Raw genomic sequence first — 22,748 nt, 5'->3', positions numbered from 1 at the left:
GGGAGCAAGAGGCCGGTTGATGCGATTCTCCCAGACAAAACAGGCAAGAACCATGCTCGTCAGACACAGGCAACTTATTTATGCACAAAGTGCACCTCTTAAACGGCCCTGCGGGGGCCATAAATGGCGGGAACAGAAAGGAAGGGGGGGGAGAATAGTGGAAGGAAAGGGGGAAAAATAAAAATAAAATCCAAATCTCACAAAAGAATAATGAAGAGAATCTATTCTAAATAACGATAGGATTATTATGTTTCTTCAGGAAAAAGAACCAGATTGCGCGAACAGAGAGCTCAACAGAAAATGAGACTTCAGCGATGGCAAAAAGGAACTGAGGTAATCACCAGGATGGGTGGACCACATGTGTTAAGTGGGCGGTTCCTGGTGAATGCATGTTTGATCTCTAGAATATTCTGGACATCTCTGCGCAGGCGCAGATTAAACCCATTAGTGTGCATTCACAGAGACCACGAAGAACATTATATTATAATGATGAAAACAAAATTTGAGTAACAAAAAATTTCTGGCTAGAGTCTGAAGAGGCCTTTCTACTTCCTAAAAATGAAAGATGTTAGGATGGTGGGGAATATCTGGTCTTGGTGACAAATTGTGTCCTCTCGGGTTTTCCAAAGAGCCACACTCCGTTCCCCATAACACTCTGGCTCTTGCTCTGAAGCAATTTTCCACTCTTGTCTTGGGAGACACATGAAAAGGAATCCCCTCCATTACCAATATGATAAGTAGCATCAAATATTAAATTTAGGACATGTCTCTTAAAAAGATGATGGGAGGCAACATGAGATCATGACACCCATGCTGATATCCCAGAAACTATCCTAATGAAAATAAGCAGAGGCAGGCTTTTTCTACAATGTAAAAAAGTCAAACTGGGTAATGGTTACAGGATACTGATGCATCATCACATGAGAACAATTTATTAAATTACTGAAAAGCATCTGTGGTGACCCACTGTCAGACTTCAGAGCATTTAAAATGGATGGTTGAGTAAATCCAGTCAACAATGCCCTGGCACCTGCAACTGCATGGTTCTGCTGTGCTTTGATACTATTTTGCACAGATAGTGGTGGCTTATTTCTCAAAATGGGAGAAAGAACAATAAAAAAGTGGAAAGATGAGATGCTATGTTTTCAATAGACATTGCTTCTTGTCCAAATATCTAGAGACTTGTCCTAGAAGAGTTCCTCTTATTTCATTCCTGAATCCACATTGAGTGTTCTCAGTTTGTGGAAACATCACCATGGAAAAGGACTGACAACCATATCCTCTGAGAGACAGGGAAAAAGATATTCCCTCTTTTAATGCTCATTACTTACTGAGATTAATAGAACACGGAAAATATAATGAAAATATCAATAATTCTAACAACCCTAACTAAAAATATCCATTTTCTGCACTATATTTTAACTACCACATATAATTCAATAATAGATTCTCCAATAATTTATTTCATATACAATATTTTAAAAATATGACTACATTGATTAAAATGTCACAGTTCCTCAGAAATCTGAGACCAAATCATAGTAAAAATACCATTGTATTAGATCCCAACTCCTTATTACCAAAAATAAAAGAAAGTAGAAAATAATAGATCAGCGTATCAAACGATGAAATGTCTTCTAGTCCCAACAGGTTACAGTAGGCACTGCAGATGTCATGCAAAAGGCTTTCCAGGTCACATGCCTGCAATACTCTGTGATTAATCCTAGTTTTCATCAGTTCCTATGTAAGTGGTAGCCATCCAGGGCCCAGTCTTGCACTTCTCCACTACTGAATATCGCAAAGAAAACAGCTCCAAATAAATTAATGGTAGCAGCAATGTAGAACACAATCTGCCACTCGCCCACAGTGTTCTGGCAAAAGAAAAAAGATGAATAAGTATCACAGTTTCATATTAAAAAATGAACATCATGAAGACGCTCTCCATTAATGCCTTTTCCCCTTCACCTTCTTATATCTATTTTCCCTGTGCCTATTAAAAATGAAGTGACTTTTTTTACTATAAATTCCACAGTACCTCAGCCAACATGGCCAGTTTAGACATCATATTCCTGATTTTGTTGGTTATGAATGATTAGTGAGCACAAGCTATCCTGTTGTGCAAGACTGCTGAAGCCACTGTTTGTCTGTATTGATTGTCAAAGTTGGAAGCAATTTAGAAACGACTACTGCTTAAGAAAAAAAAAGAGACAAATATATATACACAGTGAGGGGAGTTGCAGCTTGTTTCTGATCCTCCAAAGTATTGTTTGGAAAACAAGGAAAGGAGTGTCTAAATGCATATGATGCATTTATTTTGTACACAAGAAACAAGTGTGGAAAATGGAAAATACAGTGGTGCCCTGCATAGCGATCATAATTCGTTCCAGGAAAATTACGCTATCCGGAATCATCGCTATACGGAAAGAAAAACCCCATAGGAACGCATTAAACTCCGTTTAATGCGTTCCTATGGGGGGGGGAACCGCTATGTGGAAATCCTCCATACGGCCACCATTTTCGCTGCCCGGTATGTGAGGAAATCGCGCAAAAACACAGCAGGCGGCCAATTTTTTCGGCGGCCATTTTGGAACTGCATATCAGCTGTTTAAAAAAACACTGCAATGCGAAAATCGGTAAGCAAAATGCTTACCGATCATCGCAATGCGATGTTTAGCCAATTTAGAAAATCACAATGCGATCGCTTTCACGATCGCAAAATCCACATCGCTATGCGATCGCATTGCGATATTCCCTATGGGGAAAAATCGCTTTGCGATTTTTCCCCATACGCCCCATTTTCGCGCAGCTGATCGGTGGGGCTTTGGTATGATGGGAGAAAGCGCTTCCCCCCATCATCCCGAAGACCCGCTGATCAGCTGGGCGAAAATGCCAGCTTTGGGATGATGGGGGAAAGCGCTCCCCCCATCTTCCCGAAGCCCACATTTTCGCCCAGCTGATTGGTGGGGCTTCGGGATGATGGGGGGGAAGCCCTTCCCCCATCATCCTGAATCCTGCTGATCAGCTGTGCGAAAATGCCAGCTTTGGGATGATGGGGGAAGGGCTTCCCCATCACCCTGAAGCCCCGCCGATCAGCTGGGCGAAAATGCCCGTGGGGGCTTTGGGAGGACGGGGGAGCGCTCCCCCGCGGTCCTCCAAATGGCCCCATTTTCCCACAGCTGATCGGCGGTTCCAAAATGGCCACCCGCTGTTTTGCCTCGCTTTAAAGGCACCGAAAATGGCCGCCCCATGGAGGATTTTCGCATAAGGTGAGTTTTTAAGCTCATAGGAACGCATTAAACACGTTTTAATGCAATCCTATGGGCTTTTTTATTTTGCATAGCAACGAATCCGGATAGCGACGATTTTTCCAGAATGGATTATTGTCGCTATGCGGGGCACCACTGTATACTAAAGATGCTTGTCATGAAGGAGTTGAATAATTTTGAGATTGCATACCTACCATACTTTGGACCATCCTTTCGACTCAGCCATATTTCTAACGTGCAATCAAATGTGACACTCGCCAACCCCCGAGCCAGTTCGGATATTTCATGCGTTCCAGCTGAAGCACACTTAGTGCAGCAGGCGTGCTTGAGACGCCTGTTTTGCATATTTGTGTTGTTGTGAGGGATTCTATTCAGGAGGTTGAATAATTTTGAGACTGCAGAATTCATTAAAAGTGGCATTTTTCAGTTGAATTTGGGGGAAACTACTTGAAGCATTTGCTGTGTTGAGCTATTCCAATTGCTTTTGTTTGATTTGTTCATTGCAAACAGGTGAAAGCCTGAAATTTTTGCAATGGGGGTTTGAATAATTTTGATTAAAACTGTATGTGATTGGGGCAACGGCAATCTGTCTGCCAAGAAGTAAAAATGCACTTATTTGAGTTCCTTTTCAAATGTAATGTTCTCAGCTCTGCATACAAATGGGGAAGCATTTTTGTGAATGTATGAAAATGTAAAACAGATCTGCATATACAGTCATGTGAAAAAGAAAAGTACATCCTCTTTGAATATTACGGTTCTTTGAATGGACCTCTGTGTATTATTCACATGAGTGTTTTGCAGCTGCACAGACAATTCTTCAGAATGTTCCAGAGCCTCAGCCTCGCGTTTCCAGGGTATATAACGTGAGCCCCGCCTTTGCAAGTTAATCCCTGATGTGTCCGCCACAAAGATACAGTGGTGCCTCGCATAGCGCGGTTAATCCGTTCCGGATTAACCTTCGCTATGCTGAAGCATCGCTGAACGGGGCAGCGATTTCCATTGGAACGCATTAAACATCGTTTAATGCGTTCCAAATAGGCCAAATACTCACCGTTCAGCGAAGCTTCAGGATGGCCGGCAGCCATTTTCGCGCCCTCGCCTCGCTTAACGAGGGCGCGAAAACGCTGCGCGCGGCCATTTCCCGGCTTCCGGCGGCCATTTTGGCCGCCGAACAGCTGATCGTCAGGGTTCGTTTTGCGAAGATCGGTAAGCGAAACGCTTACCGGTCTTTGCAAAGCGAATTTTTCCCCATTACAAAAACGTTCAGCGAGGTAGGGAGGATCAGCAGCTGAGATGTGGATGGAGGAAACGAACTTGGGCAAGAGAGAAACATCAATATATATGGTAACCTTGTCTAGATGGAGCTGGATGTACAGAGGGGTCACACTGGAAGGCTGTAAGTTCACCTGCCTGTCGGACCGACATAATGGCCAGTAGAAAGGCTACCTTGAGAATGAGAAGTCTCAAGTCAATTGTACCTACAGGTTCAAATGGCGGAGATGTAAGCTGGGTAAGCAACGAGGAGAGAGACCAGGAAGGCTGTGGAGCTTTCACATCAGGCAAGGCATTTCTCAGTCCTTTTAGGAACTTTTTCACAGTTGGGCCTGTAAAAAGACTCAAGGAGGGATGGCCTGATGGCTGGTAGGCCACTATTGCAGCCAAGTAGACTTTCAGAGATGAGAGTGAGAGTCCAGAATGTTTAACATTTAGCAGGAATTTCAAGATGGTAGCCAGAGATGAAGGGGCGGTCGGGGCCCCAACAGAAGATGCAAATGCAAGGAACTTGTTCCATTGATAGGCATACAGCCTGTCGGTGGACAGCTTTCTAGCCTGGGCCAAAATGTTCGTTATCATGGCATAATCCTCTAGGCTGACAGCCTGAGGTGCTGACTGTCCACGTGCTGATTTGAGCAGTTGTGGGAAGTACAAAGGTTGTGGCAGAGGAGGAGGCACCACCTACTGACAGACAATAAAACCATGGCTGCCTTGGCCACCATGGAGTTAGTAAAATTATATTGGAATTGTTTTGTTGTATTTTGACTGGTGCATTGGATCAGAAAGAAAGGTGGAAACGTGTACGTGGAGGAGCGTATCCAGAGGACAGTGAAAGCATCACCCATGGTGTTTGGTATGATATCATTGCCGAAAGGTAGACTCTCAGAAGAAGTTGTGTGTTGATCACACGCATCTGTAGAATGGAACGCAAGAGTGAGCACTTTTGTCATGATCGGCTCCAGGGCGTTTCTTTTGTTTTACAGTTGGCACATCAGGCTTCATTTCTGAAGGTCTCAGTTTCGAGCAAGCCTTGCATGTCGAAGGCTGGGCAGCAGTCTCAGAAGGGGGAGGTAGCTGTTTCTCCAACCCTACCATGGGAGGCTTCTGTGCTGTATATGGCAATGCTGAAGAGGTCAGGGATCGTTCCCAAAGGTGGGATCATAGCCTGGACTGACTATTTTTTTAGGTATAATTTAGTAAAACTCCTGCAAGTCGAACAGGACTGGAGAAGACACCCTTGATATGGCTGTCTGACTGGGGAATGTTAGAACCACAGCCAGAACAAAGTTTCATCAAGGACGAAGAGGCCATAAAAGTGAAAATAACCCTGTGGGGGAGAGAAGAAAAAATAAGGGGGGGTGGATGGGGAGGGAAAATAGGAACACAGATGTAAATGTCTCCTTTTCTTGCCTGCTAACAACTATAAGAAGTAAGGAACGTGAAGGAAGGGGAAAATGTGAGAATAGTAGAGAGGCTCCAGAACAAGCTGAGGATGTTCTTTTCTCGCCGCGGACACATAAGGGACTAACGTGGAAAGACAGGGCTCACATTATATACCTGGGGAACATGAGGCTGAGGCTCCGAAACATTCCAAAGGAAACATTCCAACGGAACACCTGTTGTGTGAATACATAGAAGCCATGGAAAAGATGTCACTTTCCCAAGGTGACAACTGGATCCTGGCCATTCCAAAGGTATCTCTTCCAAGCACTGCCTGCCCATTTCCTCTATTTCCTTACAATTCTACTTGTCTCCAGCCTACAGATTAGTCACAGAAAAATCACACTGTCCTTAACCTGTTTTGGAAGTATTCAAAGAGGCCTGTGAAACTGTTTTGATTAATTTGGGTGGGTTACCATGACAAAACGCATGAGGTAATGAATTAGAGCATATGATTTTTAAAAATAAAAATTGACATTAGCACAGTGAGTGTCAGAAAAACAAACTCATTCTCTCTGCTCCATTTCACAGTTCTGTATCAATTTTAAGAAAGAGAATACAGTCTTAAAAGGGTTTGTTATTCATAAAAGCAATACAGCTAATCAATAATTACATACATCACAATTTTTTCAATATTTTTTAAAATTAAGATGTACAATGACTTACACTATGAGTCAGGCTTTTAGCAACGAGTGGTCCCACCATTCCCGGGATAGTAGCAAATGAATTTGTGATTCCTAGGAGGATACCAGCGTATCTAAGAAAACAGGGAAAACAGTTTGTTATTCGAGTCACAGTCCCTTGATCTTCTTCCCACCATTGAGAAAGGAAGGTCAGATTCTCAGCCTCTCTCTCTCTCTCTCTCTCTCACACACACACACACACACACGACAAATAGTCTATAATATAAAAATGAATCCCTGTAGAAGTTCCCAACACTAACTCAAGTGTTCTTGGCACTCAAAGCCCTCCTGGAAGACTGAAACAAGAGACACTGGAAGGAATTTCACACATGATTCATCCACTAGCTTGGAAGGGATCAGAAGAGCTTCTCACATGCACAAGCTTCCCCATGAAGAATTTGCAAGGGAAATAAAATCCCAAGCATGAAGCTGCTGGCCTATTTAAGCACCAGCAGAAGGATTCCCATTGCAAGGCAAGGGCCTCCCCCTTCGGGTCAGATTTTGCATGCATTTTACACAAGGGCAGATGGCAGTGGAAATGTTAACTTCTGGGCTTTTTTAAATTGAAAAACATTTGCCTAGTATTTCTCTTGTGTTAATTTCAAAAACAATTCTAATACTTAAAAAAGCATACCCACATAACTTGCATTCCCTTTCCTTCCCTTCCCTTGGGATTTTTTTTTTTTGCACTGTCAATAGTGGAATACCATGGTGAGTGTTAAGCAAATTCAGGAAGATTCTATGTAGCATCAGGCTTACAGGACTCTGTCACTAGTCTGTTACAGCCTTGAAGAATGTCAGCCTCCATGTTTAAAAAAACAGGGGCACAATACTACTAGCAATCATGTTGTGGACAAAGTGCTCTGTGATTACTCCGGTGATCTGTCTTGCTGTCACACAAGCTGGCAATTGCACTGTTGAAAACAAAGGAGCGAAATGTGTGCACAAAGGGGTAATAAATGCCCTCTGGTGCAACTGGAGGGAAAAACAACTATGCATGGGGCCATTGCACAAATGGGCCATTGCACTTAAGAGAATTAAACACCAAAACCAATACAAACTAAATTAAAACCAAGCAGGATTGTGCCCATGGCTTTTTCTCTATAAAACAAGGAAGGGGTTCAGAAGATGACAGCTGGATAACAGCTGGATATATTAATCTCAGAATACGAATGTTATATTTGTAAGGAACTTGGCCTTTGTGTTGCTAATCTGAAAGAGTCTAAAAATTCACTGATTTTATGAAGATAAACATCAAGTTGTAAAAGCCTACACAGCACTTTAGGTAGAAATGATATATCTGTATAAAGATTGATTTTATTCTTATGAAACTGAAGATATGGCAGGTCACAAGGCTGCGATCTTGCCAGTTCTTCTTGATAATAGCAACTAAAGCAAAGCAACTGAGAATATGGTCTTAAACGTTTCTAATCTTACATCTGTTGTTGCCATAGGTTCGAAAGGAGTTTTTGTCACTTGTGTCAACACCAAAGAGGGAGACAAAGAATCTTACAAAGGATACACTTCTGGGTGTTTTTTTTTTTTTTTTTTGTCCTTTCAGGAATCTTATCAAAGTAGTGTGAGTGAATAACTGTGAAGATGGATAGTTCTCAGGTTGGTTTGCTACTACAGCAGCTAAGCAAGCCTTAAGAAAAGAGGCTGATAGTCTTGCTTGCTTGAGGTAAAGAATTTTTTTTAAAAAAACTGTGTGCAAAGTTACTGGGATTGTAGTTTCACTCATGGAAGACGCAAACTTCTCCAACCTTTTCCACTTGTAAGAGTACAGTCTCTTAGTGGACAGTTGCTGATGCACTGTTTTGTTTTGGCATGTCAGGAGATTGTGGCAAATCAGCAGTCTGGGACTGTCTGCAGATGTTAGAAGAGTTGTAAATTGCAGTTGACCAGGCAGGCCACCAAGGAGTTATTAGGATCACATTAGATTTGACTTTTTTTATCTTGACTATCATTTGTTGTATCAACAGAAACCGAGAGAACATGTACATAAGACAGCTGTTCCACTTGATTGAAAAGGCATCTTTGATCAATGTTTCCCCTTATTTACCCAAGAATGCTATATTTTGCATTTTTTGTTTTGGTAGGAAACAAAAATATCCAGTTTTGGTTTTCCTCATCTATTGAGTAGTTTTGCATAAATGTTGGGATAGCTCCCACTTGTGTCTGGGTGAGTGAGTGATTCAGGGAATCTGCTTTTTAATTGCTGTCTCCTGTGACATGTATCACAGTGGGAAAGATGTGGTTTTCTATGCACCATTCCCATGGTAGAATTGAGAAATCTACAAGACTCAAGGACTTTGCTCCGCCCTGTCTGTTTCCATAAAACATCACTGTTATATTGTTGATTGCTATCTGCACTGCTATTCCCAGAACCAGGTTTTTGAAAGCCCTCAATGCTTTGAAAATTGCAAGTAGCTCCAGGAATTTGATATAATGAATTTTCCCATGGGGTGACCGTAAAGCATGGAATTGTTTGTCTAGGCAACATGCTCCCCATCCAGTTTTGCTTGCATCTGTCATAATTTGAATTGTGGGTTGTAGCTGACAAAATGGTATCCCCATTTGTAGATGATTTCTCTTGGTCCATTTGAACTCCAAAGGTGAGTGGTTCGGTATCTTGAATCTTGGGATCAGATGATATACATGGAGTATCTTATTCATTTTCTTGCTCAGTGTCTGAGTCAGACAAATCAATATCTGTTTCTATGTTTGGAGCAGATAATTTCAAAGGCTGAGATTTTTTAAGGAAGTGAAGTAGGTTATAATTTTGATTTGACTGCTTGGCATTGTGGAAGGACAGAGGCAAAAGTAAAGTTTGAATCTGGTGGAAGAAAGATAATGTCCATCGACTAGTGGTTCCATTTCACAGTTGGGATCGAAGGGGACAGTGAATGAGGAGACAGAGAATGCAGCAAAGGTGACACTGATCTCAGTAGGTATTTGGAACAATATCACCTGGAGAAAAGCAGAGGCCATGGTGATGGAGAGCTGGATTTAGGTTTTGAGTGAGGCTGTGATCATGGTTATGGTGACATTGACTTAGATTGAGAAAGATGCAGAACATGATTGTGATGATTTGTGTTTTTATGTGTTACGAGAATGGGATATGTAGTCCTAAGATTGTCCCAATAGCATCCATCTTGATTTAATGTCTGTGGTAGGAAAATTTTACATGCTGTTTCAGAGAAGCTTCGTTCTCTGGTTATCTAGTTGCTAAGAAGAGCCAGAGAGTTACATTCCTGGTAGTCATAATAATTCTGCCACAAAACATGATAACGACTCAAGCTCTCATGAGAAGGTTAGGCGGGACAACAAGACCCAGGAAGGGGTGTTCCTTATGAGGCATCCTGGGAAGAAGAAGGAAGTTGGGAGAAGTTGAAAAAAGATGGAGTTTGACTGAGAAAGGACAGACATGTGCTTTTCCCCAAAATGGATTATAACTTTTGAATGGAGCCTTTTTGCCAACATGGACTAATGGATTACAACTGGATTTTACCTTACCTGTTGGACTATGGACTGTGAAGTCTCAGGATACGTAAGAATGACTATGCTTATGCATTATCCTAGTTTAGAATGCATTTCTTGTTTTATTTTTATAGCTGGAGTGGTGGGGGTGATTTGTCAGCCTTGATATGAAAATGTTTCTAACTGAAATGCTTTACTATAATCTGAATTCTTTTCTGAACCATATGTCTTAATAAAGCAGTAATGTTTTTAGAATTGCATGCATTGGTTTCTTGAACAGACTAACCTATCTAATTGGCCATGTGTATTTGCTACCATATAGAGCCCAGATTTGCCTGAGTGTAAACTCACGGATTGTCAGTGTTTCCTGTTTTTACATAACAAAGGGGATGGACTTGAGGAAGGAAAATTGGTGCAGGGCCTGGCTGAGATCTAGGGCTCGTCTTAGCTCATAAGGACTGACTAATTTTCTGGAATCTCTCCTTCTCCGGCTTCCCCTTAATCTCCTAGGAGATGGGGGATAGTTTACAATGAGAATAGAGTGAAGCATAAGGTGATAGTGACCTCGATGTAGACTTCACTCATTGCTTAGACGAATGACAAAGTTGATCTCAATTAGATGGGCTCTTTCTATGAGAACCAGGAGAAGGTTCCTTAAACCAGGGAGGATCCTATGTATCTATACAACATCAAAGGAAGCCAAGGCACCTTGCTAAAGAGATGCATAGGACAGAAGAAAGGTGTATAACATTTAGCCATTGCTCCAGCAATTTTAAACTCAGGAGCAATCTCTGAGACATCGTTGCTGCGGTGGACAGGAAAGGATTGAAGAGAACAGGCCAAGCAATCACAACAGACCGGCGGAAAGACAAGAGGCAAAACTCTGGAATGTTCCGTGGGGCTATCTGCGCAGAAACATAACCCCAGTTGTGTGACTCATAGAGACCATTAAGTATGTAACAATATTTCATAAGTCCTTTAGAGGTACAGAAAATTTCTCCAAGAGAACGTTTGACCCCTGCTACGCCACTACTAAAACATCTACTTTGAGAAATCAGCTCATCTAGGCTCCAGTAGGCATGTGAGTGGTGGTAAGACTACTGGTGGCAACTGTTGTGAGGTGAGGGGCCAGTGTGATTTATTCAAGGGAACTTTCCAAACCTTATAATGTCTCTGATCCTCCCCTTGCCTCGTTGAGTGTCTACACCAGTGGTGTCGAACTGTGGCCCTCCAGATGTTCTTGGACTTCAACTCCCAGAAGCCTTCACACCACCTCTGCTGGCCAGGATTTCTGGGAGTTGAAGGCCAAGAACATCTGGAGGGCCACAGTTCGACACCACTGGTCTACACTAATGAAAGCATCTCTCATTCCTAACTTATTTCTCTACTGTGTCATAGTTCATTTTGGCAAAAAAATTCTTAGATGAAGCTACAGTTTGGTAATCATACTATAATTGGGGTAGGAACATTCCTCATTTGCATGGTAATGGCAAAACAAAGATTTCTGGACACCTAGGCTTATGAGGAAAGACTAAAAGAATGGGACATGTTTAGCCTTGAGAAAAGATTAGGGGGAGATATGACAACACTTTTCAAATACTTGAAAAGTTGTCATACAGAGGAAGGGCAGGATATGCTCTTGATCATCCCAGAGTGCAGGACATGCCACAATTGGCTCAAGTTACAGGAAGCCAGATTTAGATTATCAGGAAAAAAACCCCCTAATTTTAGAACAGTATGACAATTAAATCAATTACTTCAAGAGGTAGGCAGTGAGTGCTTCAATGTGGGAGGCATTCAAGAGAAAACTGGACAACCATGTCAGGTATCCTTTGATTTGGATTCCTGCATTGAGCAGAGGATTGGACTCGATGGCCTTATAGGTCCCTTCCAACTCAATTATTCTATGATTCTATGATTCAGTGTCAACAACATGCAAGGACATAACTAATGGAATTATATGGGTTGCAATCAAACTCTAATAATCTTGCAGCTCTGCTTCATCAAAATAAATTCGGCTTCATACTCAGTACTCAGGGGACTCAGTTCATTCTTTCCAAAAAGCTTTCTGAACAGATAACTGTATCTCTTTTTTTGAAATGAACTTACGATGGTGCAATATCCAGGTGGTTGATGCTGTAGCCAGAGGTAGAAAAGCCCCCCAGTGTCGTTGATATGGTTACAAATGCGACAGCCAGTTCATAATTACACCCTATAAATCCAGCAGCTATGAGGAAAACTGCTGGGCCAATCATTCCTGGATTAAAACAGATCAAAAATACCAGTCTCAGATAAACAAAAATGTATAATTGTTCTGCCATGTAACTTTCCTTTTTAAACATTCCTTTTTTAAAAAAAAAATCTGAGTCCCAGCACAATACAACTCTATAGCAATTTCCCTGCTGATTCTGAGCCAGGGAGATAAGGTGATCTACTGCAACCAGTCACTGGGGCTGTCATAAGACAGACGCAAGGGAATGAGTACATGCCCCTACAAAGTTGTCAGAATGGGGCAAATATATTCCCATTTATCCCAGCCATTCTTTACATAAGTTTGCTACATCCCTTGGAAAAACAGCACATGGAAGCAAGCAGAATGGAAGAACAGGGAGGATTAGCAATACCAAGGATGCTTGGAATGAGTCAGGTATTGCAAGCCATGTTTGTTAAAATTATACCTTGCTTTCCTTCCAGTGAGCTTAGGCAGGACACATTACTCTCTCGTCTTCCCACGTTATAATCACAATAACCTTGAGAGGTCAATCAGTTTGGGGGAGTTAGATTGACCCAAGTTCACAAATAGTGACCTTCATGGTCATTGAGGATTTAAAACCATGGCTCCAGTGCCCTAGTCCTACATGCTAATCACAAAGCCGAATTGCTCTATATCCACGCTTTCCTTCCTTACCTATCAGAGTAAATGTTCTCCGCACACATACTGTAGACAGGTTTTGCTTTTCCCGTAAATGATCAGCATATTGACCAGACAGTATCATACAAATCCAACAACCAAAATAAGGCAGTGCAGAGAGAAATCCATTCTGCAAGGAAAAACAAACACAGAAGGAAATATTTAGGATAGGGTGGGGGCAACACTGATTAAACTAGCTGGCTGAATAGCTCAGTGCCCTGACTACTTGTCTGCTGAGTTAGACAAAGGTCAGAGGTTTAATTCCCCACTGTGCCTCCTGGCCTTGCGAAAACTCCGTGGTCCCAGGGTAACCTCAGAAGAAAGGAATGAAATTATTTCTGAGTACTGAGTACTCTCTACCTGGAATACCCCAGAAAGGGTTGCCATAACCAGACAGCACACAAGTATTATTTTTATTGACTGTACTGGCAAATAGCCTATTACCATAAGTGACAAAGCATGCATTTTGCGATAAGGATACCTGGCAGGTTAATACAGAAAAGGTCATTTGTGCAAATGATAATGGAAATGAAGCCCAAGGTTATGAGAGCAGGTATCTAGCTCAACTACAGTAACTTCCCATTTATTCTCAGAGTTGAACAATAACAGATGAAAGCTGCCTCGCAGCAGCTGGAATGAAGGCAAACACAGGTTATTGAACTGCACACCTTTATATCTGGGCACACCAGTATAGCTATCACTTCTAGAAACCTTCATCCTTCATCATCAGCAGTGCTACTTAGGATGGATGGATGTTGCTGGTTAAGAGCCTTTAGAGGCCACATATGTGCACTGGGGACTGATTAATCAAAGAATCACCTTTGGATTTATGGAGGAGAACCAGAAAGCAGTTTGAGAAACTTTTAAAGTTGTTTCCTCTTTGTTGTTGTCTATGGAATGTGCTTTTCAGGCTGGATGCCGACACTTCCACTTGCAAATATTTTGGGTTTTACTGGTAATAGCTGATCATTGGAAACAATAAATTATTATGCTAAAAAACACCCCTGAGACATATCCATCTACTATGCACCATGATGTTAAAGTGTAAGCTCAGAATTCATTGCTGATTTTGAAGACGACCAGAGATTTGTGAGCTGTACTTTTAGAAACGACACTGATCACCACGGCAGTATAAGAAGGATAAAAATGCTCAACGTGAGCTAAAGCTTTGAAATCAAATTCCCATTCAATCAGCACACTACTTGAATGACCCACAGCCAATTATTATGTCTATAATCCCTCTTGAAATCCAGTCCCATACAGTTGGGCACTTCAGAATGAACAGAACAATCAAAGTCACAAAGCTGAAAGACATAGGCCATCTTACCTCTTGCACATCAAATCGCAAAATCTCCTTCATGTAGGTAGGCAACAAGGTAAGAAGGGTATAGAAAGTCCAGTTGTAAGAAAAGTGGGCTACAACAATAGCCCAAAGCGGAAGAGATGTCAGCATGGCTTTCCAAGGCACAGATTTCTGGGTCGAAAGCTAAAGAGACAAGGGATGAAATCCACACAGATATTATAGGAGGACAATTCAGACATAAAAGCAGATCCCTTGTGCAAGATGAAAAGATCGTGGAATCAAGCTCTCCTTAGAATTTAGACTGGAATTTAGGTTCCTCCCAACTTTCACCATTGTTTGCTTTTATATGTGTGCTACATCAGCAACATAGAACAAAAACGTTTGTCATATAAAGGCTTTTCAGCAGCCTGGAAGTAAATAATTGCAGTCAACATGGCTACCTGAAAGTAGTTCTTCTCCTTCTTGGTTACAGTATTAGATAAGTAGTACAGTGAGACAGAACAATGGTACTTCTTTGGGTGTGTGTGTGTATTGACTGATGTTTTTTAGTTCCTCACAAATGTTGCTTTTTAATGAAAATTTAAACCATTTACAGATACACGTTTAAAAGAATTGTTCATTTTACAACACTTTCTTAGCATTCTTGTGTTTTTTTCTGAAAAACAATAACAAATACTAAAGAGTTCTATAAAAAATTTCTTGGTTTCCAGCATTCCAAGCTGCATCCTTTGTTCTAATATTATGGTGGATAGATGTTATACCAGTTATTTCAGCAGGAATAAACAAAGGCCAGAATCCTATTGGTGTTCATGTCAGGTTTGTATACCTTGAGATAAGTCTTGAGATACTGGGGCATGTCTTGGTCACATTTGACTGCCCAACAAAGATGCACCTGGGCCACTTGTCTGCTAGCCACTATTAGCCATAATATCATATACAAATTTCAGACAAAGTCTATAGCAAAATTACACACCTGATCTGCAAGAGAAGACAGAATGTATTCTTTCTCTGCATGAGAAATCCTCTTGTGAGTTTCTGGTGTATCACTAACCATCACCATCCAGAAGAGGAACCACAGCACACCCAGGGTACCTTGAGGCAAAGGGGGAAAGTGTCTGTGCTCAAATGAAAGGAAAGGTTGATCTTGTGGCGCTAATAAGACTGATAAACACTGAGAAACAGGCCACACCTATGCCCACCATCAAGGTAAGTACTGTGAGCTGTGGCTACGTGTGAACCCTAAAGGCACATTACAGAAAAAGGATAAACAAGCTTTCCCCAGCCAACCACTACCCATGTAGGCTGGGGCTGATGAGAGTTCCACTCCAAAATATCTGAAGAACATCAGGTGGGGGGGAGTAAATAAACCAGAACAGCCACCCATTCTACCACTTCTGCGTCAAACCCTGAGTATTAACAGCAACTGCTGAAAAATCCTGTAAATAAATTCCGTTAGCACAAATTGAGTACAGTGGTGCCTCGCTTAGCGATGTTAATCCGTTCCAGGAAAAACGCTGCTAAGCGATTTAATCGCTAAGCGAATTTTAAAAGCCCATAGAAATGCATTAAAATTTGTTTAATGCGTTCCTATGGGCTTAAAAACTTACCTTATGTGAAAATCCTCCATAGGGGCAGCCATTTTTGGTGCCTCAAGTGAGGCAAAACAGTGGGTGGCCATTTTGTTTTTCCGGCGTCCATTTTGGAACCACCGATCAGCTGTGCAAAAAGGGTCGCTTTGCCACGATCGCTTCCCCGCGATCTTCACAAAGCGATTTTTCCCCATAGGGGCCATCGCTAAGTGATTTCATCGCTCAACGGAGCGATCGCTAAGCGAGGCACCACTGTACTTGCTTTCCACATAGGTTTGTCAGCCTGAGTATGGTTACAAAATCCATAAATAAAGCAAGACTGGATGTAAGCATAAAACAAAGTTAATCTACAGAGGTGTTAATAAAAGATGATAATTAAAATGAGATAACAGGATTCCTATTCTCAAGGGTAAGAATTCTTTTATCATGTCTTTGCTGACCATATTTCTTGACAAACAGGCATATATTACCTTGGTTGAAAAATGTCAGCAAATCAATAGCTGCAGTGTTACGACAAGCAGAAGAGCTATGCAAGCCTGTTTAGCATTTATTTGAAATAAAGTGGTAAAGTGCTTTAAAAATAAATGCCAAAAGCTTTACGCAACAGAATTAGATTTACAATACTTACCAAATATATAGAATACATAAACCCAGTCCATATAAAAACAGATCAAGCCAGACAACGGAAGAGACACAACAGTTCCCAACTGCGCACCTAGAAATTGAAAGATGTGCACTTTAAAAAAAATGTTGCCAATACAGTGGTGCCTCGCTTTATGATTGCTTCGTAAAACGATGAAATCGCATAACAATGAACTTTTTGTGATCGCTTTTGCAATCGCAAAACAATGTTTCCTATGGGGGAATTTCGCTTTGTGGTGATTGGTTCCCTGCTTCGGGAACCGATTATTCGCAAAACGACGATTTTCCAACAGCTGATTGGCGGTTTCAAAATGGCCGCCGGGTAAATAAAATGGCTCCCTGCTGTGTTTAGGGACGGATTCCTCGCTGCACAGGCAGCGAAAATGGCCGCCCTATGGAGGATCTTCGCTGGACGGTGAGTTTTAAGCCCATCAGAACACATGAAACAGGTTTTAATGTGTTTCTATGGGCTTTTTAATTTCGCTTTAGGATGTTTTTGTTCTACAGCGATTTCGCTGGAACGAATTAACATTGTAATGCGAGGCACCACTGTATATATTTCATTAGTACAAAGTTTGGTCAACAATTTCACGTGGCGGGGTAAAAGATATATGTGAGTAGGGCATAACAGTGTGGAAGACAACACGTGTATTAACAATGGATTTTGGCTATGTGTGGCAACAGAACGATGGCACAGGAAAGAGAAGGGAATCGGACAATCCAGTGGCTTTTTCTCAATCCCTCTGTTTATGAGAATTAGGGGGGCATCCTCACTGGCTGGACTTCAATATTTTTACAATGTCTCACCTGCATACGAAATACTAAGAAGTTTGCTGCGTTCCAGTGGAGGAGACCAGGAGGACCACATTGCATGCATAGCAGGAAAGGTGACACCCTAGAAAAAACTTTAAAATATAAGCATGTATTTCAAGAATGAACTTTCACTTGTTCCAGGAAACATATTTAATACCATAAAACCTGAGTGTGACTACACTGGTTGCATTAATATGGAGCTCTCTTCCCACCAAAGTGTTCATAACTCAGGGGCAATTAAGCAGAACTAATCTCATGCCTCAATTTTCTTCAGTAGAATATGCTTTGTGGACAGAACAATTATGCTGAACTCTGAGCTTCTGCTAAGCAACCGCAACAAAAATACATTGATGTGAACAATCTGGATTGTTAAATGCCCATTTCACAAAGAGGTCAAGCAGTGTGGCATGGCAACCATCGCATTCTGCATCAGGCACAGCAAGTAAAGCAACTCACCCCCCATGAACCTGAAAGCCTAACAAAAATTATGTGGGTTAGAAATAAATTGTTCAAGAATGTTTGGCTAAATGCAGCCACAACCCCTGCTGCTGCCACTAATAGGATGCAAAGATCTCACATTTTAAATGGTCTCCCCTCTGTTCAGTTATTTGCTGTTTGTACCTTTGTTATTATTGCCTTTTCCAATTTTAGTAACACAGTTTTAGTAACACTCTGGCGCCCTGTTTTTACATGTTTAGAGGTTATGGTTCTATCATATTATTTGTCTAAATTATGAGAACCGCCCTGCGCAGTGCTGTGGCACTAGTGGGTGCGGTATATCAAACTGAAACAATAAATAAAATCTTGAATAATTCAGAGTGAGGGAGTATCTATGCTCATATCAACTTGTTTGAGCTCTCTGATCAGTTTCTGAGCCCTGATCCTTAATCGAGAATCATTAGGCTGACAAGCATCTAGAGCTGGGTCTTTTCTTCAGTGGCCCCTTCACTTTGAGAATGTCATCTTTCTTTCTTTGTACTCTTTATGTATCACTTGATATAGCAAACACTTTACATTAAATACATGTTAAACAGAAGGCAAAAGTAACATGAAGCACTTTTTCAACGATTTTTTATTTTCCCTATAACAGGGAACTTCTGCTAAATTTTATTTAGCAAAAATCAACAATATTTGTTAATTAAGGGATGCAAAATGAGAAATTATGCACATTTGCTCATTTCCATCAGAAATCAAAGCTGCATAATTCAGTTGCTCTTAGAACACAATATTAATTATCAGAGTTCGGAATTATACTTTTTAGTAGAGTGTAGAAGACATTTTTTCATAATTCAGATGTTGTAACTCTGAAACCCACCATCTCGTTTTCCACGTTCTCGGATGCATGCGCAGGAGCGCGTGCTGGTGGCGGCAGAAGCCTGGGAGTCTGAGCATGGCCGGGGTGCTCCCTCCGGCCGCTCGCCTCCCGACGAGCTCCAATGAGGCTGGGGTTGGGGCTCGCCATCCTCCGCGGCGGGAAATTCAAATGGTGAGCAGCCGCTAGTGCTGGTTCTGGAGCTGGGGGCACCAGCAGTGACAGTGACCTGCTGTGGGCGGCGAGGAACGCTGGCCCTGGCTTTGTTGGAGCCTGCCAGGAGGCGAGCAGCTGAAGCACCCTGCTGGGAGCACCCGGCCATGCTCAGCCTCCAGGATCTGGGCCATTTCCTGCCGCCGACGGAAGGCCAGCACCCAGAGCACCCGGCCATGCTCAGCCTCCCAGATCTGGGCCACCCGTCACCATCAGGCCGCGAAAACAGACCTCCCCCCACATGCACTCCTCTCCCCACAGCTGCTTTGCACACGTGGGTGCAAAGGGTGAGGGAGCGCTTGCGCTGGCACGTAATTGTTAAAAATTTGATGTTTTAAATGTTTTTAGGATGTTTTTTGCTACGTTTTTATGTATGTAAGCTGCCCGGAGTAGACTTTGTCTAGGTGGGGCGGGGTAAAAATCCAATAAAAGTAAAAGGAGGGAGGGGAGTGCGTGCGGGGGGGGGGGAAGGTCTGTCTTCACGGACCAGTTGGGCTCAAGCCACGGACCGGCAATGGGCCGTGGACCAGGGGTTGGCGACTTCTGATCTACAGTATACAGTGGGGTCTTGACTTGAGAACTTAATCCGTATTGGAAGGCGGTTCTCAAGTCAAAAAGTTCTCAGGTCAAATCTGCATTTCCCATAGGAATGCATTGAAAACCATTTGATCCGTATCTGCTCTTTTCTGTCCATAGAAACTAATGGGAAGCTGCTATTCTGCCTTCGACCACTAGAGGGGGATATTTTGTTTCTTTTTTCTTAGGTCAAGAAAGGTTCAGGGAAGGCAGGGAAAATACAGTCCAGGATGTACCAGGCAGTCTGAAGACTCCCAATCCACTCTCTAAACGCTGGGAGGAGTGAGGAAGCAGACAGGCACCCTTTTCACTGGCCAACAGTTAACTGAAAGTTCAAATTTAGCACTTTCCCTGCCTCCCACGTGGTTTTTTTTCAGTTCTTAACTCAAATCTAAGTATGTAAGTCAAGTCAATATTTTCCTATGAGAGTGGTTCTTAAGTCAAAATGTTCTTAACACGAGCCGTTCTTAAGTCAAGACCCCACTGTATTCTCCATCACAAACATTGACATTATACAGTGGTGCCTCACTTAACGGGCGCCCCGTTTAACGACGAATCCGCATAGCGATGGCTTTTTTGCAATCGCAAAAGCGATCGCATTGCAAATGTTGCTTTGCGATTTTTCCCCATAGCCCCATTTTCCCCCAGCTCAACGGCGGGGGCTTGGGAAGGATCGCGGGGGAGCCCTCCCCCGCGGTCCTTGCAAAGTCCTAGCTGGCATTTTCCCCCAGCTGAGCGGCAGGAGCTTCCGAATAAAATAAATAAATAAATAATTTATTTATTAAATAATTAAAAAAAAAAAAACAGCATCACCAGAAAATCAACAGTGGAATATTTTACATTAATTCTAAGTCAGGTTAGTTGAGAACTTTATCTGCTAATTTTCCTCTGTGTGTTCTTTATATGTTTAGAGGCTAAATAGTACTTTTTAACTTTATTTATACTGTTAATAATTTTGATATTTTTCTGTGTTTTTAAAGTAAGGCTTACAAGAATACCTTTTTAAACCTTTTAATAATTTTGCTACTTAAGATATTCCCTCTCATTATGGGCTGTTAACCTGTTGCATTTTTATAATGTAACGTGAAATATTTCCATTTTCTTTTTTTACCCTAAAAGAGATGCTTCTATATTTTTGCCTGGCTGTAAGACTTTTAGATGTTACAATAATTCTGAGATAATTTTGTGCATATGGAACCTAGAAATAATGTAAATGAAGCTTGATAGACAGATAAGCTGATGTTGCCTAGAATTATTGCAACAAGTAAAGACTTTTACCTCGATAGATGAACTTTGATATGATTGTCTATGATTATTTGATTTCATTCTGGGATTAACCCTTGACAGGGGCAAATGTCAGCACAACAGGTTTCTGATCTTCGCCCAGGGGTCTATGAACCTCTGTAGGAATCCTGGGGGAATCAAGCAACTTATCTGCATTTTGATACGTGCCACCTTGAGGTCCATGAGGGGAGGTTACAAAAAGAATGATATAAATATACCTATGCTGAAAGAATGATGTGCAGCACAAGCAACCCATGTAAAGCTATGGTAGAGTAGATGATCAGTGAATAAATCTGCTCTAGCTCTCTCTCCTCATCATAAGTTTGGCAATACTGAAAGAAAAAAGGTTACCTCACCCAGCCCTTCCAGGGCTCTCACGGCTATGAGGAATCCAACTCCCCAATCTGCTGCTAAAGGTGTAAACAGGGTAAAAACGGCAGTACCCAGGATGCCAAAGCCCAGCAGCAGCTTTCCCCCAACTTGGCGTGCAAAATATCCACCAGGGATCTGTGTGATGATGTAGCCATAGAAGAAGGAACCAAGGATCCAGCCTTGTGTATCAGCATCCCAAGCATACTTTTTCCCCTGAAAGAGAGAGGGCAAGAGCTGAACCATACAGTAGAAAAGAAGTTTGCATGCTCTCATTCAATAAATGTGACTACAATATTCATTATACAGTGCTTCCAGTCAATGGGCCCTTAAGACAGTTATGTGGCCTTTTTTTACAAGCCGCTCCGCCAAAATCCTCTTTTAAAAGAACAACGGCGCCCAGAGTTTGGGCTAAGTCAGATAGAGTGACTGCACCTTGTTTCAAAGGGGGGGGGGGAATCCAACCATGTGTGTCTGTGTGAATCCTCTTTTCCCCTGGTACTGATTTATTCATTTCCTTATTTTAAAAAAATGAAGACAGGTCACTTAAAAATAAATATATCCTATTAAAGATTTGAAAAGATGTTCCCAGAGACCCAACAGCACTAAGAGTTGTGGACAGGAATATAACCCAAGAGGATTTACAGGGGTTCCACATGTAAAAGACATATTAGCCCATTTCTTTTCTCCTTTGGATGGATTAGGGCCCCCTAAAATGCCCTCAGGGGCCACACAATAACCAACATGCAAACAGCTTCCAAAGAGAAGAAGATAACATACAGAGGGCAGCACCCTTGAATAAACCCAGTCTGAGGAATTGCCCTTTCCTCTTGATTTCTGCAAAGACTCCTCCACCAGGATCCTTTACAGCAGTGTTCCCCAACCTTGGGCCTCCAGATGTTATTGGACTACAACTCCCAGAAGCCTTCACCACCACCTCTGCTGGTCAGGATTTCTGGGAGTTGAAGTCCAAGAACATCTGGAGGCCCACGGTTGGGGACCACTGCTTTACAGGATGGTGCTGATTTATTTATTTCATTTTAAAAAAGGATGACAGCTCACTTTAAAAAATCATAAGAAACCTAGTCAAAGTTACCGTAGTGTTACGAGGAACAACTGGAGTTGAAGAATGCTCCGGGCACACCGAAGTCGTGTTTTTCAGCAAGCTTGCATTGGGTTCTATCATGTCCACCAAGGCCACACTTAAATTCACACGGAGAGCATATAAGAGGAAGAATCCTAAGAAGGCCCAGATGGCTAAACTGAGACGAACCGAGCAGCATATTGGGACTAAAATGAAAAAGGGGACAAACACAACCCTGGGTCAATAACATCATTGCATACGCGCTCCTATTCTGCTGGCAGGCAACCTAGTTTAACTCAACAAGGACTGAATGGCCAAGACCCTTAGGTTTCCTGACCAAGTCATTCCCACTTGGTACAGAACATAGACAAAGGGCTCCTTACCTCATGAACTACAAAGTCTATACTATCCAATTAGCTACTTACTTCGCTTATGCATAGGACTAACGAAGTGAGGTTTAGAATATAAAAAGAGCTAGGCCAATGTTCTCTTGCTTTTCACATTTCCT

At 42.0% G+C, this 22,748-nt stretch overlaps 1 protein-coding gene across 1 annotated transcript in view; it reads right to left on the bottom strand.

The window, feature by feature from the left end:
* Positions 1–1,278: 1,278 nt before the first annotated feature.
* Positions 1,279–22,748, bottom strand: part of LOC110075013 (sialin) — a 29,515-nt gene continuing 8,045 nt past the window's right edge. The window contains exons 3-12 of the mRNA XM_078385808.1: positions 22,253–22,446; positions 21,139–21,372; positions 17,397–17,484; positions 16,576–16,662; positions 15,332–15,450; positions 14,383–14,541; positions 13,053–13,185; positions 12,254–12,401; positions 6,648–6,738; positions 1,279–1,871 (exon numbers count right to left, since the gene is read on the bottom strand). Of these exons, the coding sequence (XP_078241934.1) occupies positions 1,734–1,871; positions 6,648–6,738; positions 12,254–12,401; positions 13,053–13,185; positions 14,383–14,541; positions 15,332–15,450; positions 16,576–16,662; positions 17,397–17,484; positions 21,139–21,372; positions 22,253–22,446 (1,391 nt within the window). The 3' untranslated portion in view covers positions 1,279–1,733. The remainder of the gene's footprint in view (positions 1,872–6,647; positions 6,739–12,253; positions 12,402–13,052; positions 13,186–14,382; positions 14,542–15,331; positions 15,451–16,575; positions 16,663–17,396; positions 17,485–21,138; positions 21,373–22,252; positions 22,447–22,748) is intronic.

This window comes from Pogona vitticeps, chromosome 1 (assembly GCF_051106095.1).
Source record: "Pogona vitticeps strain Pit_001003342236 chromosome 1, PviZW2.1, whole genome shotgun sequence".
In the NCBI taxonomy this organism is placed as follows: Eukaryota; Metazoa; Chordata; class Lepidosauria; order Squamata; family Agamidae; genus Pogona; species Pogona vitticeps.
Note: the sequence above shows the minus strand (reverse complement) of the source record. Positions and strands in the feature narration are given on the sequence as shown.